At 38.5% G+C, this 17090-nt stretch overlaps 1 protein-coding gene across 15 annotated transcripts in view; it reads right to left on the bottom strand.

Moving 5' to 3' along the window:
- CSNK1G3 (casein kinase 1 gamma 3) overlaps positions 1–17090 on the bottom strand; it is a 135045-nt gene that overhangs the window by 97625 nt on the left and 20330 nt on the right. For 13 of the 15 annotated variants that reach the window (XR_010602278.1, XR_010602277.1, XR_010602276.1 and 10 more), the window contains 3 exons: positions 17013–17088; positions 6317–6746; positions 1401–1441 (listed from right to left, as the gene is read on the bottom strand). Coding sequence is in view for 8 of the 15 variants with exons in the window: in XM_005305157.5 (XP_005305214.1) it covers positions 1401–1441; positions 6317–6494 (219 nt within the window). In the remaining 7 variants the exon portion in view is untranslated. Of the gene's footprint in view, positions 1–985; positions 1142–1400; positions 1442–6316; positions 6747–17012; positions 17089–17090 lie in introns of those variants that run through there. The other 2 variants (XM_065599294.1, XM_005305163.4) reach the window with 2 other exon arrangements.

Genomic DNA, 17090 nt, shown 5'->3' with positions numbered 1-17090 from the left:
TACCTTTTCCATGGCATCACACACCTGCCTGACAATGGCCCCAATGGGTATGAAGCTTGTCCACATGTATGGGGCACTGCAAGTTGGTACACTGCTGCTGTAGCTGCAGGGTCAGTTCAGCACATCTCTCCAAAAAGGTTGGCTTCCCCATCCAGAAATTCTTTCACCAATGCTGGTCATCCCAGGTCTGCAGAACAATCATTTCCCACCAATCCATGCTGGTTTTCCAAGCCCAGAAGTAGTGCTGCATGCTGTGAAGCGGCTCCAGGAACTGGTCCTCTACTCAGTTGCTCAGTGTCTTCCCTGTTCACTTCCTTGTTCTGCCACCACTGGAGATCCTCCTGCTGCTGGAGCAGCTGCTGCCACATTGTCTGCTTGATAGTGTGTCAGGCAAAATTCAAAACTGAATTCATCCAGCTTTGAGTGTTAAAATACAGCCCAAGCAGGCTATGCGTATATCAAGGTTGCCAGCATACTGGCGCCAAGCATTTTTGGGCCCAAGCTGCCCCACAGCAATTCAAAAATGGTGCTACCAACCCTTAAAAAAGGCAGGGGCGGAGACAAATGAATCACAGGATTTTTAAAAAATAATCAGAACCAGCCCTGCTATGCATCCCACAAAACACAGTGAGAAAAATCCCAGAATGCACACTGCTCAACAGCAAAGCAAAGGAGCACTTTTACAGAGTGCCATACACGCAGTTCGCAGCAAAACACTGCCGAGTGTACACAGTGATGAGTGTTGACAGAGGCTACAGTGCCTTGGGTGAAAGCTATTACTGCAGCTTCTGTAAAGTGCATTACCTGACAGCAAAAAGCAATGAATTAAACCCCTCATGCAGACAAGCCCTTAAAATGTGGTTTGGGAAAGAATATCATGGTCATAAGCACATCACATCTGATATGAAAATTATAAGCATTCATTAGTAAATTACATCAACTATCTCACATTCTACAGATATCTCAGTAATTAAAAGGCAGCTACCTGTTCACAATGAGAAGCAAGAATAGCAATGATGACAGACAAGATAAACTGAAAAGTTGGGGGTGGAGTTAATTGGAAAAATAGTCATCCGGGATCTCCACTACTGCTCTCCTTCTGGACAGAAGCAGAATTTCTGGAGCTTTCCTCTGAGGTCACATTTTTCAATCCTCTACTGCTATTGCAGGAAAGAGGAATCCACCTGGTATGATTGGTGGACAGATTCCTAAAATAGAAGTCAGTCTGGTTCACCCATGAAACTAGTGACAACAGTTGAAACTAGTATAATTCTGTGGTAATACACGCAAGTAGACTTAGTTGCATATAAATAAACCATTATTTGAAAGTAAATTTCTAACCAAATTCACATCTCAAATATTGAGAAAAGTCAGTCTGAATACAAAAAATATTAACTTACCAGCTTAATTGCCACATATTCATTTGTGTACAAATTTTTTCCTTAAAGAAAGACAAAAACAAGAATGTCAGACTCTGCCGGTTGTTGCTTTTAAAGACACAGCATTGAAAGAAATCCCTTTTCCCAAAAACTACATCCACATTAAACATTAATGAGGCTCCACTATGGCTATTTGCTTCAGCAACTAAACACACTACTTGCCAAAGAGTTTATTGACAAAGTAACACTCAGGCTTGTGACCAGCCTAAATAGCACCTATGTTGTGCTTTCATTGCACTGAAGTAACACATGACCTTAACACATGACCAAAGAATGAATGACAATTTACCCAACAGGTTGACAAAAGGGTGATTTCAACAATTAAACTGAAATATTCCTTTAACTTAATACATAATTGATTTTGAAGTGTATTTTATCAAAGATAAATTCGCAGTGTCAATATTGGCAGACCCCAAGTAAAGCAGAAACAGCTATAAAACTTACTCATTAACACAACTAACAAGATTTGCTACTGTTTATTTTGAATCCAAAATTCCAGGCCTATCTCTGTTAAATACATGACTGAATAGATACAATTCACAGGGGGAAAAAAACAATTAATGTTTTCAACACAGTAAGAAAATATTTAATTGCTAGTAAAATACAGAAAATTAATGAAAAAAGTAAGCCTGTCTAAAGAACACATCACTGTTATGCACACCTAGATTAAGGAAATCAAATGCTGTTATAATTTTAAATCAGATTTAAGCATTTTGATTACAAATTAATATGGATTTTTTTCAAATAAGAAAACTGGAAAGAAAAATCAATGCAAACAAATTAAACAAACAACATGCACTGTTCAAACAGAAAGCTCAAAAAGAAGTTAACTGCAAGAAAGGGTACATTTGTGCTCTACTAACTCCCATTTTCAGTGATTTGTAACTCAGTGGAGGTTTAGATTTTTTTAAAGCCAGCTTTCCTCTTGCTATTTCTTTAAAAATATATTTAACTAAGCTGCTAAACTTTAGTGGTATAGATTTAAAGAACTGAATTTAATGGTTTTAATACTGTATTATCAAGAGAATGAATTTCACACAGAACATGCCCTGAAGAGCATCAAAAGCTGTAAATTTTGCTGAGACACAATATGGGTCACTGACCAATTGTACAGAAAGCACTGCAGGATTCCAAGGCTATTCTGTGGCCCTCAGTGACTTTACGTTGTTAGTTAGTACCAGTTCCTAACATCTTTGTTGCTATTTGAGAAAGGAAAGTTAGAAACTGAACAGACAAGAGGAAAGTAAAAACACTGAGATGGAGTGAAGAGGTGGTGAGAGAAAAAAAAAGAGTCTGAAAAATTGGTATTAAAAGTGGAACAGAGGGGTGCATTTGATTACTGTTCATTTCATGGAAAAACGTGCTTGAAGAAAAAGTCCACAGCCATGATACTGAGACAGTAAAATTTACTAGTGCAAATAATTTCAGATTTGGGGTTTGTTTTAAAAGATGAATATCAGCCAATTGCAACCCTTGTAAACTAACAAGGGGTGCAGTTTTGTCATGAAAAATTTTAACAGAGTTAAGATAAAAAAGGGTAAAAGCTCATTGTTAACACATAAAACAACCTTTTGCCAATATTTTAGGTTTACTGGGGAGGAGTTTGCTATTTTAAAGATACCCTCAATTTGAAAAATCGCATTTCAAATCAGGAAAATTTTGTACTAACTATTAATACAACAACTTGGATGGTTATTATGGCGAAAAGACCACAGAATTATTTCACTTTTTTCAGTTTTACTTCATATACAAAATGCTGTAAGATGCACATTTTCACTATTTTGTTGACTGTCAGTACTGAATTTTTTAATTCTCCACTAAAAATGTTTTGACAACTAATTATAGGGTGTTCTATCAGAAAACTGACTCAAATTAAATTTAAAAATTCAAGTCAATTGTGTCATTATAAAATATATTGAACTTATAAAAGGCATCAGATTTGACAGGTCTGGAGAGTTAATTCCTCTCTTTAGGCACACGATGTACCATCGGTTACAGGCAACAGCAACATAAGTTTTCCCTCATAGCATCATGGAGGCACGGTTCAGTTGAAAACAATAGGAACTGCAAATTAAGTCCTATTAAGAAAAATAAGACTGTATAGTTTGTTGCAACTTGACCAGTGTCTAGTGCTTCAACTTGAACACAGTATCTAGTGCTTACAAAGGCTAAAAGCCCCAGCTCCCAAAAGTTGGTAAGATTCTGAATTTTGCTGGTGGACCATGTGCCTGTAAGAGGAGGGGAGACCTGAAGTCTTTGTGGACTGAGATTTCCCTCTTGGTAACCTCTACTCCCCACACCCATCGGGAGGGGGGAGAGAAGATTCCAAAGTGCGCAGAAACCCAAGAGAATTTACCCCACATGATGGGTTATATGATGGGACCCCTGTCATCACACACTAGAACCAGTTAAATGCCTGGTATGTGAGAGCAGGGGAGTGGCACACTGCCCAGTGTTAAATTAATCCAGTTGTGGCCTACCACTTAAATACATCCAGCGTGTCTGTTCATACGCTTGCATGTCCTGATCAATTTACCATGTCACCAACCACTGTAAGCCATCATAAAGATATGGCAACATCTTTTTTCTCCAGCATGGACAGACCACAATAGCTTCCAAGTTGTTGCTAAGCTCAGGGGTTCTCAAACTAGGGGCTGTGACCCCTTAGGGGGTTATGAAGTTATTACATGGGGGGGGATCACAAGCTGTCAGCCTCCACCCCCAAACCCTGCTTCACCTCCAGCATTTATAATAGTGTTAAATATATTTTTTAAAAGGTTATTTTAATTAATAAGGGGGGGTCGACTCAAAGGCTTGCTGTGTAACAAGGGTCACCAATACAAAAGTTTGAGAACCACTGTTCTATCTAATAGTCTCCCATTTATCCCAGGTCTTAACTTTGTTGCTCTACATTAAGACTCCAATCCTGTAAAGATATATGTATGTGCCTCAACTTTACGACTTGTAAGTAATTTCACTGAGATGCATAACATTAAGCACATGCATAAGTCTTTGTAGGATTGGGGCCTAAATTATTTATCACCACATTCACACATGCAAAATTCGAAGTGTCAAATAATCATAGGCTTTTGTTTTAAATTAAAACAGAGTCTATGACTAATCTAATTTTAATCGTAATTTTTAATGTGAATGATCTACAAATTTAAATGATTTCATACAATAGATTCTGATAAGTACTGCTCACAGAGTGCAGCTGATGGGGTTTTTTAGTTTCAATCTCATACTCATCTATGTCTAAAATCAGCAGATTATCCACTGCTAACTTTGCATGTTACGCACACTTGCAAGTTGAGCTGTTGAGACAGAAGTTGACTTCTCTATTACCTTCAGCTGCTTTCACACTTAGGAAATCCCAATCACCACAAGCAGCAAAGTAAAAACTTACAAGTTCTGAATCTATTTCTCCCTGCTTTCATTCTACTTACTAGGAAAACTAAAACCTTGTAAAAATATATCAAAACAGATAAACAATAATAAATATACATTTACATGACAGATAACAGGTTCCTATAGGCTATGCCAAATTTCACAGAATTTATTTCTCATTTCTGTGTTTATCAGAAAAGGAAAAGAGACCAGATAAAAATAAGTTCTGTTATGAAATGTCTGAAAAAAAATAAACTTCCTGAATTTCTTATGGTTGTCTTAACAAATGGTATTTAAGAGAATTAATACACTGGTTTAATTTAGTTCATACTATGTCTGAAATCCATTGGAAAAAAATCTAGCAAAAAGAGAAGTTAAGGATAGAGTTATAGCCTAAATTCTGAACTTCATAGGTTCGAGGACAAATTTAGACCCTCAATATTATTTTATCAGTTTTATTACAGCCACAAATTATTAGAACACAACTAAACACATAGTGTTTCCTGCTGAGAGTGCGAAAAAGGAAGGGGAAAAAACAGTAACATATCTGAATTGCAGTTAAGTCACTGGATAATCTAGACGTTTATAAGCTCTTAGTATGAATAAGCACATTGGAAAATGAAAACATTGAGAAAAATGCACTCTTGGACTTAAACCAGTGCTCAGAGTAACGTGCTTTACAAGGGTTGAATATTGTTAGAGAAGCTATCCTCCTCATGACAAAAGTTAAACTGTGGTCCCCTATTCTGCCCTGCAGTGATTTTTCATAGATTGTCTGTATTCCAAGGTACTCTTCAGAAAATAAGTTGGCCTGAACATCAACCCATCTCAAAACAGATGCAAGTGTTAAACAGAGTGCATACTTGTGTCACAGCTGAGCACAAAATGTTTTGTTTTTTTTTTAATACTAGTATTGCACTAACTGCATAGGCAAACTCAATCTGAGATACCTAGAACACAAAGCTACTGTACATAACCGAACTATTTTACTTAGCTAGATTTTAAAAATTAATACTCATTAGTGTACCTAAGGCAAATAAAATAACTTTTAAACATTGCAACCTTTATAATGTTCACCTCAACTATTTAATATAAGTGCTTAAATATACAAGATGTCTATTTTACATAAGCGTAGATCTCTGTTTATTCTTCCCTTGGGTCAGAAAGTTTTGAATTTAACTTAGTCTGAAACAAAAGTGTATACATGCTCAGCATAGTAATACTGTAGACAAAGTAATGACTTCAATTGACATACTAAACCAAATTATTTACTTGTTTTATACACACACACACACCCCGCACATTAAAAACTAGGTGATTCTGTAAGAAAAAATATTTCAAAAGGTGTGATAACCAAGATGTTCTCTGCAACACTAAAAAAATTGAGTAATAGGAAAAATAGTATATATGGAAGGTAAACATATTGTGAATTTCTAGTTTGCATGTACATCTTGAATTAGATAGAGTGGAATAAGGAATACCAGTCTTACCTAATCGTAGTTCTCCAAAATTACCACATCCAATTTTTTTGCCAACTCTAAAGTTAGGTCCAACCATTAACACTCCAGAGTTCGAAGAGCCAGTGCCACGTGGATTGTGACCTGATCGTCCACTAGGCCGTGCCATTCTATCATCTGGTTTGTCCTTGTCTTTCTTTTTACCATCCATATCAAGTTTACGGTACTCCACTTTGAATTTTTTTTATTTTTTTTAAACAAGACAAGCAAACTCAAACGGGATAATGTGAGAATGGAAACATCACTAGTTAAGTGCTCCAGCTGGTTAATCAGTCACTAAATTGTAGTTGGTAAGTAGTCAATGGCTGCATATTCATCCCATTCGCAAAATAGTTTTCCTTCGTAGTCTTTGAAGCAAAATATATACTCAGTGTGTATCCTACCAGCAGGATTTACAGAGACTCTGTAAATGAAAAAGAAAATTAAACAAAGTATACATATTTGGAACAAGATATCTTCCTATAGTGTCACATGATTAAAGTATAATAAATAGAACTTTATAATATACCCTTGTCGCACAACATTACCACAGTGACTAATTTTTGCCCTCAGATTCATATATGAAACTCCCACTAATTTCAATGGGAGTTGTGCAGAAAAATCTGAAAGCAGAATTTTAATACAGATTGTTAAGTAATACATTGCTTTTTGCAAAAACATATCCAGCCTGAACTATCTAGTGTACAAACTTGATACTGTAATTTAAAGAATGTCCATAAAATCTCAAAATCAGTTATGCCAGTTTTGAATGGGGAAGAAATTTACTTATTTCTCAAAAGTTATAAGCAACTGATAGCACTTCAGGCAAACACCATATACACTCATTCTCTGAAGCTGATAAACTCATTCAAGTTAAAAGGAAAAAGAAAAAAGATTCAAAACTACACATTTCTTTTCCTTTTTCTGAATGGTAAGACACATTAAGCATCAAAAATAAGATAACGCTTAACAAAGAGTGCCAAGTACTTTTAATATATTGTTCTCCATTATTTCTAGTATCGTCTGCTTTGAAAATAAAACCTATTTCCTTACCAGCTTTATCTTTTATTATTATTATTAAAGGAATAGTTTTGTCATCACACACTTTTTTGGTTCAATTCACTTCATTGCTTAGGCACTATTCGAACAAGAATTTCATCAAAAGGGATATTATGTGTTAGTGTACTGCTGCCATAAGTCCAGTAGAAGGATCAAAAAAGGACTTTATTTAGGCCCTACATGAATGGCAACTATTGTTTGCTATTTGAATCATTTGATAAAAATCATTTAAAAACCCCAAGTTCAGATGACATTTACCCATCACATTCCAACAATCTTAGAGATGGTCAAATTCTGGTCCCAAGACTATTTAACAATATCCTTTGACATATATTCTATTTTAAATGTTAGAATTACCTGGAAGTTAAACTCAAGATGTCTCTTTTTAAAGCAAAAATTTATACCTATCACATTCTAAAACACATTGGTTTTGGAATATTGTTCATTGTTTAACTTACCTCATTTTCAAACACCATTTTAGCAGAACAGATGTCACATTTTTCATCTGCTTCTGGCATATACAAAAAATAATACTATATTCTGTTGCACTAAATCAACATGACAACTATCATGATGCTACAAAATCAAAGTGCAAGTACAGAAAGAAAGAGCCAAGTTGCCATTCCCTGCCTAGAAGGTACAAGAGTGCAAGGGAGAATGCCCTCCCGACTGTTGACCTCTGCCAATAAAATCATGGTTGTTTCTGATATGATCTTAACTGGTGGCTTTAAGCACTAATCAATCAGCAATTGGGCTGACCACGTCAACTGAGAGAGAAGTACATAAGCCGTGGACAGCTTGGGGAAGATACCAGATAACCTAACTCTCAAGAGTACCTTTGAAGATATAAAAGGCATTCTCTGGGAACAGGAATAAAACAAAGGTCTATTTCCAATCTGCTTGTCTAAAACATTAGATACTCAGAGTGGGTCTCTGCTTCATTCAGAAAAGCCCAAAAGGATTTGGACAACTGTTCATGCCACCATAGAGGCATAAGGTCATTTTGGGTCAGCATTTAAGTATAGTCTGCAAGGTTATTCCTGTTCATGTCTTTTGCCACAGGTTGTCTGGAGCAACTGTTGGAGGTCTAAGATAACAGAGTTTTATTTTTGAGGGGTGGAGGGAAGCAAAGGAGGAACTGGCAGAACATGATTCGTTTATCACCAGCTTCAACCACATCTCACTATAGAAACTGGAGAAATGCCTCAAACACAATCAACAAATTCAATCCAACACCCCCACTAGATAGGCTGTGTAAACTCTATTGCCTAAACAAAGTATGTGCCAAGCACTTGTCATAGACAAAGGAAAGAATGATTACTTACCCTACAGTAAACTGTGGTTCTTTGAGATATTTTAGTCACTGCGGGCACGCAATTGCCTCACGCCACGGAGCTCAATCTTTTGCACAGCCATGTCCGTCAGGATCATGCAAACACCTGTGCCTCCTCATGCTCCCAGGCACAAGCATAAAGGGTTGAGTGGCCACAACCATCCCTCAGTTTCCTCATAATTCAAAGTCAATGTTAGCTGAGGACTCCAAAAGTGGGTCTGGAGGGTTACAATATCCACACTAACTATATCTCCATCTCCAAGAACCACAGTTACTGTAGGGTAAGTAACCATTCTCTTCTTCAAGCATGTGTCAGTGTGGGTCCCACTGTAGATGACTGGCAAGCAGTGTCCTCTTCAGTATGGCAGTAATGTGGAGTACCAGCTGATTCAGAGACCTGAGCACTGTTCTCCCAAATCTAGCATCAGAACTAGCAGCCAAGTCCAGTGCTTTACAAGTGTGAGCAGATTTCTCCATGTCACAGCCCTGCAGATTTTGGAAACAGACTGAGGAGGTTGCTTGGACTCTGGTTGAAATAAGCTTTGATCATCAATAAGGGTGGTACCTCTCAAGTGTTACCATCCCTGAATCTGAGGTGGCATATGTATTTGTTGAGTCTCCTCAGATATAGAATAAGACAAAGTGCCCCTTTCTTCTCTGGAAGAGGAAACAATTGGAGAAGAAATCCTTGCCCTCTATTGAGAATCTTCTTCAATTCCTCCAAGATTGAGCTACAAGGCTACTTTTTGTAAAAGGCTCTCATGAGAAGGATTCTTAAAAAGGGATGGGGGGGCAGTAGGGTTTAGGGGTATGGAAAGGCATTGGATGGCATAGCCATGAGTAACAATGTCTAGTACCCATTTGTTAGCCAAAATCTCTGCCCAAGTCCAATAGAAGAAGGGGAAAGAGTTTCCAAAAAGTCAACTGTAGGATCCTGGTCTTAGCGTGGCTCCTGACAGTCACAGGAAACCTACTGAGTCTGAAATAGAATTGGGTGTACATGGATGACTGACACCTTTCTAGAGTATCGTGGTCACTGCCTCCAGGATGGTTAGTCTGAATAACGAGTCTGGGGGAAAAATAGTGTTCTCTGCCTCTGAGGGGACTATTACCAGAATGGGTTCCATCCCCTTAAACAGCATAACTTTGGTGGTCACCTGGACCTTCTTAGGGATGTATCACACCTGTAGCCAAGATGCCCAGACCATCAAGATAGCATGGCAGGCCAGAGTTTAAACCCCCAAGACTTAGCGTCTGCCTTTAATGATTGTACTACTTTGCCTTGCCGTACAGGAGGTTTCCCCGTTTTCTCTCTTCCATTACATTTTGGGGGGGGGGGGGGGAGGGAGAACATTCAACTAAAAAGAAGTACAGAAGTTTGCAGAGTATTTCTTCAGACAAAATTGGAGCTTGGACAAACACCTGTGAGAGTCAAGCACAGCCCAGATTCTGTCCCACTACCACAAGAAAAACAGGGGTTCTCAAACTTTTGTACTGGTGACCCCTTTTCACACAGCAAGTCTCTGAGTGCGACTCTCCCTTATACACTAAAAATACTTTTTGATATATTTAACACCATTATAAATGCTGGCGGCAAAGTGGGGCTTGGGGTGAAGGGTGACAGCCAGCAACCCCTTGCAGGGTCCCGACCCCCAGTTTGAGAACCCCTGAGCAAGAAGGTATTGAAGAAGGGTGCAGCCACTCTGCAATTTATGCTTTCACACTGGAGCATTAAAGGACAAACTATGCAAAAGATTCTGAGCTCATGTGTATGAGGCACATACACATCTGCAGTGGGATCCATACAGAAACACACAGAAACTTTGATACATGATAGTCATGGAACCTTCACACACACACAAAATAGATCTGTTTGAATATATCAAAGTAATTTTAAAATGTATTTCATTAAACTAGCATAACCTCATCTTGGTATTTCTTGATACTGGAGTGCCTACCTCAATCACCAGCTGTGCTTTGCACATAGCATTATTAATCCAGAGAGACAGATTTTGCAGCTGAGTAGCATGGACAGGGCATGAAAAGTGAGCAGAGATGTGTGGGGAGCACGACTGGCACATGAGATAGTGGAGGACAGGGCCATGGGGACTCCAGTGGCTGTGTTAAAGACAATGGGAGTATAGATGAAGCCAGTAAGTAACATTTCCAAGACTAAGGTGAGAAATTCATTGTAACTATTGTGACAGACCCAGTCCAGTGGGGTACGGGAGTCTGGTAGAGGGCAAATATACTGGTCACTGGATGAGTAGTTTTCTGTTCCCAGAGTGACGAGAGCAGGGACTGCACTAGAGTAATCAGGAACCTGCTAAAACCAGTTAAGGCAGGTAGGCTAATTAGGACACCTGGAGCCAATTAAGAAGAAGCTGCTAGAATCAATTAAGGCAGCCTAACCAGGGCACCTGGGTTTTAAAAAGGAGCTCACTTCAGTTTGTGGTGTGAGTGTGAGGAGCTGGGAGCAAGAGGTGCAAGGAGCTGAGAGTGAGAGGGTGTGCTGCTGGAGGACTGAGGAGCACAAGCGTTATCAAACACCAGGAGGAAGGTCTTGTGGTGAGAATAAGGAAGGTGTTTGGAGGAGGCCATGGGGAAGTAGCCCAGGGAGTTGTAGCTTTCATGCAGCTGTTACAGGAGGCACTATAGGCAGCTGCAGTGCACAGGGCCCTGGGCTGGAACCTGGAGTAGAGGGCAGGCCCGGGTTCCCCCCCCAAACCTCACAATTGACCTGGACTGTGAGTTCTTCCAGAGGAAGGTTTCTGGGCTGTTCCCCAACCCACATGGTGAATCTCTGAGGAAAGAAAATCCGCCGATAAGCGCAGGACCCACCAAGATAGAGGAAGAACTTTGTCATACTATTTAATTAAGGCTTTTTAACAGGGTACATATTTGTATGAAGAGCCTTAATCCTGAACATCTGCTTCATAGCTAGACATGTGTAGCCACCACCAACAGCAATATTTTCTCTCTTTCAGTGGAACAGGTTCTGGATTCTAGTCTTTGAGGCTAGCAGGGATGTACAGAATGAACCTGCTCTGGGGATGAATCAGGGTTTTGTTGTGATGGGGAGTCTCATTTGTAGGAACCCTGGCTTTATTTGTTGCAGAAGCTGGCAAGTATGTACTGATTTAGGCAGAGGACTGCAGGAAGAAAAAGGACAGCCATTCAATGATGCCCTGGAGAACTGCATTCTAACCCTGCTTGTGTCAGAGAGTTCCTATGTGATGCTAGTCAAGTCATTCAAATCAAAATTTTCACAGGTAATCACTAACTGTGAGTTCTATATTTTCTAGGTGCTTCACTTGAGACACAGGGGTCTGATTTTCAGAAGTGCTGAGCACTCAGAGGTAAACGAAGTCAACAGGAACTATGCTTTGAACATTGGAAGAGCTTCATAATACTAACACCTCTGAAAAATGAGGTCCCAGTCTCAAATTGGCTACGCAAAATGAGTGGATTCTTTTGACTGTCATCTCCGTGCCTCAGTTTCCCCATCTGTAAAATGGGGATAGTACCTTCCCCCCTCTTCTCACAAGGTGACTGCGAAAATAAATTAATATTTGTGAAACAGTCACAAACTCTAATGAGTATAACAGAAAAGCCCATGAGGAAATTAATAATTCTGTCTTCAGAGCAATAAATAAGACCTAGGGCCACACATTGAAGAATTAGGAAAAACAGAATATTTAATAGCTGCTTATTAAATGAGTACCATCCATCCAGTGCACTGAATGTAGTATGTCCTGTGGACAAAACAGTATATCATGTAATCAGAGACTATGTCATAATACACGTGCACCAAGGGACTGAACTGAAGTTGCACTGGCAACCTCTATTCTGGAATTTCCTAACTTTTGAGTGCCTAACTCTGCAACCTCAATAATGGTTTTAATGCAGGAGTTCCCCCCACACACACCCGTAATTGTATACAGATGAGTAATCTGTGTGGAACTAAATATGGACACCTCTCTAACCGGAGTTTTACAGCAGTGCCACATAATTTAATGGGGTCAAGTGCAAACTCAGTGGGATGGAGCCTGGAAATGGAGCATAATGCTTTGCCCACTGAGAGTTAAGGAAAAGTTATCAAAATAATGCCTCAACTTCACAATTAATGACTATCTAACCTAATGTATAATAGTGTAAGAATAGTATGAACTTAGCTCAAACTAAACTGAAATCTTATTAAAAAGTTATTATTGAATAAGTAGTATTACATATTTTAACTATAACTTTCTAAACTAGAGTCAAAATATATCAAGATAAGCTTCTAAGAATGGTACAGTGATGTTCTTTGTACAATAAAGGCCACTCAACCTGAGAATCGGCTACATTTACAAGTTTTCTGCGGTTGCCTAGAAGCCTATATAAATTGAAATATATCAATTTCAAAAGTGACTTAGGCATTTTTGAAGATTTGACCCTTGATCTACTAATGAGAACTCAACCATATATGACACTGAATAAATCTATTTATCAGATGTGAATGCATTTTCAGTTGGTATACTTTATCATCATATTCAATTAACATGTCTATCAAGCATTTACATAAGGGTTTTGAGTATACAACATTTGAAGTACATTTCTGTTTGAGAGATATACAATATTTAGGTACAATATCCAATAAAGCTACATTAATGACAATGACGACATTACAGTAAATGAAGAATTTTTAAATGGGCAGAATTTTCATGAGATTATGCTACTTACATATTTTAATAAAAAAAATTTCACAAGTCTCATTCCAACACTCATACTGTGGTACTTTACATGCCAGTATATTTGATCTATCACTATACACTTCACCACATTTCAATTAGTACTAACCTACACTACAGCAACATTTTCATAATAAAAAGAGGGCTATTGTAAGACTTCTCTGATTGCACTGTATTAAGAATAAGTTGTACGTACACACACAATATGCCTTACATATTGTACATTAAGTAGTATATTTACTCACACTGAATATTTTGCCTATAATGAAAAGAGAGACAAATTAATTTAATATGGAATTTATAAAGCAACTATAGTCTAAAAATTACACCAAACTTCTGCCAATATTTTTTTATTTCCTCCTCCACCCCCACACAGTTTAACTGAAATTCTAATTGTTTCACTGTTGATGTATACTATAGTCTTATATGGGGAATAATTTTGAGAGAGAAAAAGATTAATGTAAGCATATTAGCATCAGACTTGTTTGTATACAATTTCAAGTAGATTTCATTGCATCTTACACTAACTTGATGAAATCTGCTAATTACACATTTTATGCCAAGAGTTAAGAAAAATAGACTGGATTAATTCTAAAACATGCTAGTGAGTTAGTGACACACTTGAAATCACCCTAGGTATTTACAGCATTGTCAACAAAAACAAAACAAATTAGAAGTGGCCAGAGATAGGTGTGATTTCTACGCAGGGGTAAAAATTGCCATTAGATCAAAGCCTCCTCCTTGCCCCTTTTAGGCTGTTTAATATTAACTTTGTCAGAGGAGACAGCAGGAGAAAACCATTTCTGAAGACAACCATTACATTTCAGAAATCATTGGAACATACAAGAGAAACATTCTGAACAGTGCCTATCATTACATTGCTTCTAAAACCTGTTACCATAGCTGTCAGCAGGTCGGACTTCCAAACATGTTCCAGTTCCAAATACTACCAAGACTTTTTAAAGTACATTCTTATATACATATATTCTAGTTATCAATACAGCAAGGGAAAACAGATTGTGAAAGTTGAATTTAATAGATAGGCTTATTTGAAACAGTCTGGCTCAGTCTTCAGAATGTGAAGAAATACATCAGAAAGACTTCTGAAGCGGATTGTTTTAACAGGAACTTCTCTAAAACAGGTTTCAGAGTAGCAGCCATGTTAGTCTGTATCTGCAAAAAGAACAGGAGTACTTGTGGCACCTTAGACTAACAAATGTATTTGAGCATAAGCTTTCATGGGCTACAGCCACTCGTTGCATCCGAAGAAGTGGGCTGTAGCCCACGAAAGCTTATCCTCAAATAAATTTGTTAGTCTCTAAGGTGCCACAAGTACTCCTGGTTTTTTTTCTCTAAAACAGTGAGTTTAGAGCAGCGGTCCTCAAACTTTTGAGGGTCGCACCCCCCACCGTCATCCTCCTCCCTCCCCCCCCCCCGGAGCCAGGAGCGGAGGCAAGAGGGGGTACAGACAGGGGTAAGGAGACCAAGCCAGGGGCCGAGGAAGGAGCAGAGCCGCAGCCAGGCTGCAAAAGGGGCCGGCAGCCGGGCCCACAACCAGGTACAGCTCTGCTCCAGGCCTCGCCCCCAACCCAGGAACGGAGCCACGGTCCTGGCTGGGAGCTGGTGGGGGGCTGGGTGCAGAGCCACACCGAGGCTGAAGATAGGGTCAGGCGAAGGGCTGGGAGCTGGGGACGCAGCTGGGGGCAGGACTGGAGCAGAGCTAGGGGTGGAGAGGGGCTGAATGGTGCTCCCTTCCCACCCCCGTGGGAGCTGTCCCAGGCCCCGCCACCTGCCCTCCCAAATATTTCCTCCACACACCCCCTACACGGGCACGCGCCCCACAGTTTGGGGACCTCTGGTTTAGAGGGAGAAGATGAACAGGTAAGGAAAGGTAAGAAGCAGTACTCCAAATGAAATCCTGGCACCAATGACAATGAAGTTTTGCCACCCATTTCAATTAGGCCAGGATTTCATTCCACACCATTAGGAAGCAGAAAATTCACTGTTTCACCTTAGTACCTTGTTAGCGGTATTGTATAGTATAATATATACCCGTGTGTGTCAAGCTATTTAAATCAGTCCACCCTGGTTAATAGAGCTCTGAATTTTTTTCAAGTGATTTTTCTGAATTCAGAGCAACGCACAATGGACTATAGCCTGCAAAAGATTATGACAGATAATACAAAGACATTACATTAATGAAGTTTAACTGGGAAAAGGAAAAAAGTTGTGAGGAACACAAACATAGGTCTAATATCCAACAGCAGAAAAGACTATTTTTGCTTTTAAAAAGTGTCAAATGTCAATTATTTACAAGTGAATAAACAGGATACTCAGAAATTCTACTCTAAAAATTATGCCAAAGACAAACTTTGTTCAGCCAGAGAGATCGAGAAAATATTCCTCTTTAAGTAAATGAGTCAGCTAATTTAATTATTTTTCTGACTCTACCACCATTTTCTGCCTGTTGGTAGAAAAATTCTTATTTGTGAAACAATCACACACGCACACAAAAAAAAGGTCAAGGGGGTTCAAAGGAATGACTAGAAAAAGACTGTGTGCACTTACAGCTACCAAAATTAGTGCAATTCTAACCAACCCGTGTTGGAATAGCTGTGTCTAAATAAAGAAGTTCCCAGTATCAATATCTGAACACTTTAGTTTTCAGCCTTAAAAAAAATATTACCATGAAGATTCAAAAGTGGGACCACATACAGAGACACTACAGCATGCTAGTCAGATATGCCTTTTTACAACTAACAGCCACAATCCCCAAGGCAATAGACAAGTAACTTTATACTCAAAGATAAATATATTGGTGAAAATTTGGATGCCCTTTCACAATCTGATCAGCAGTTAGATAGCAATTAACTTACTAATTATTTTGTTAATGCAGTCACCATTCACAGAATTGTAAGAATCACATGTTTAAACTTGTAGGATATTTAGTGAGCAAAATGATTACTAAATATTTTGTTAAAATGTAACATTAAAATAAATTATTCTGGTGATCTAGTGTATATATAGGACACACACTTCCATTGAAATACCTTTAAAGGGTATTTCAATGGAATGTATAGCAATAAATCAAAAAATAATAGATCAGCAACTACAAGTTTTAGTTTTCAAAAAATTATCTCAATTATGTGGCAATTTATGGGCTTGTCACTTTTCGTTTGTTGATTCAACATATGTTACTGGTTACAAAATTCAATTATATAGACAACTACTGCTGCTTGCTCTTAACAGTATTTACATAAGCTAAAACAACTACCGGTAGTACCTTGACAGGATTCCTACTGCAGAGACACAGGAAGTTCTTTCAATATTTAACAATGATAGTATTACTGTTAGAAAGGAAGACACCCAGCCCTCTTATGTAAGCCTCTTCTTTCTGGTCTTGAGTGTAATGTTGCACTTTCTTATACTATACAATTTCCATCTAATCTGAAGTAAACAGCATATTTGGGATGTTTGTAGCCAAGAACCCCCTCTATAACAAATTGTGGATCATGTCTCCCTCACATACATAATGTGGTAAGTATTAGAATTCACAAATCACACTTACCCAAGAAAGCAGTACACTGTTCATGGCATTGCCTTTTCTTCACCATAATGTTCACGTTTTAGATGTAAACAGCATGCT

Source organism: Chrysemys picta, chromosome 6, assembly GCF_011386835.1.
Source record: "Chrysemys picta bellii isolate R12L10 chromosome 6, ASM1138683v2, whole genome shotgun sequence".
Taxonomy (NCBI): domain Eukaryota; kingdom Metazoa; phylum Chordata; order Testudines; family Emydidae; genus Chrysemys; species Chrysemys picta.
The sequence above is the reverse complement of the archived record's forward strand: the minus strand, read 5'-3'. Positions and strand labels throughout refer to the sequence as shown.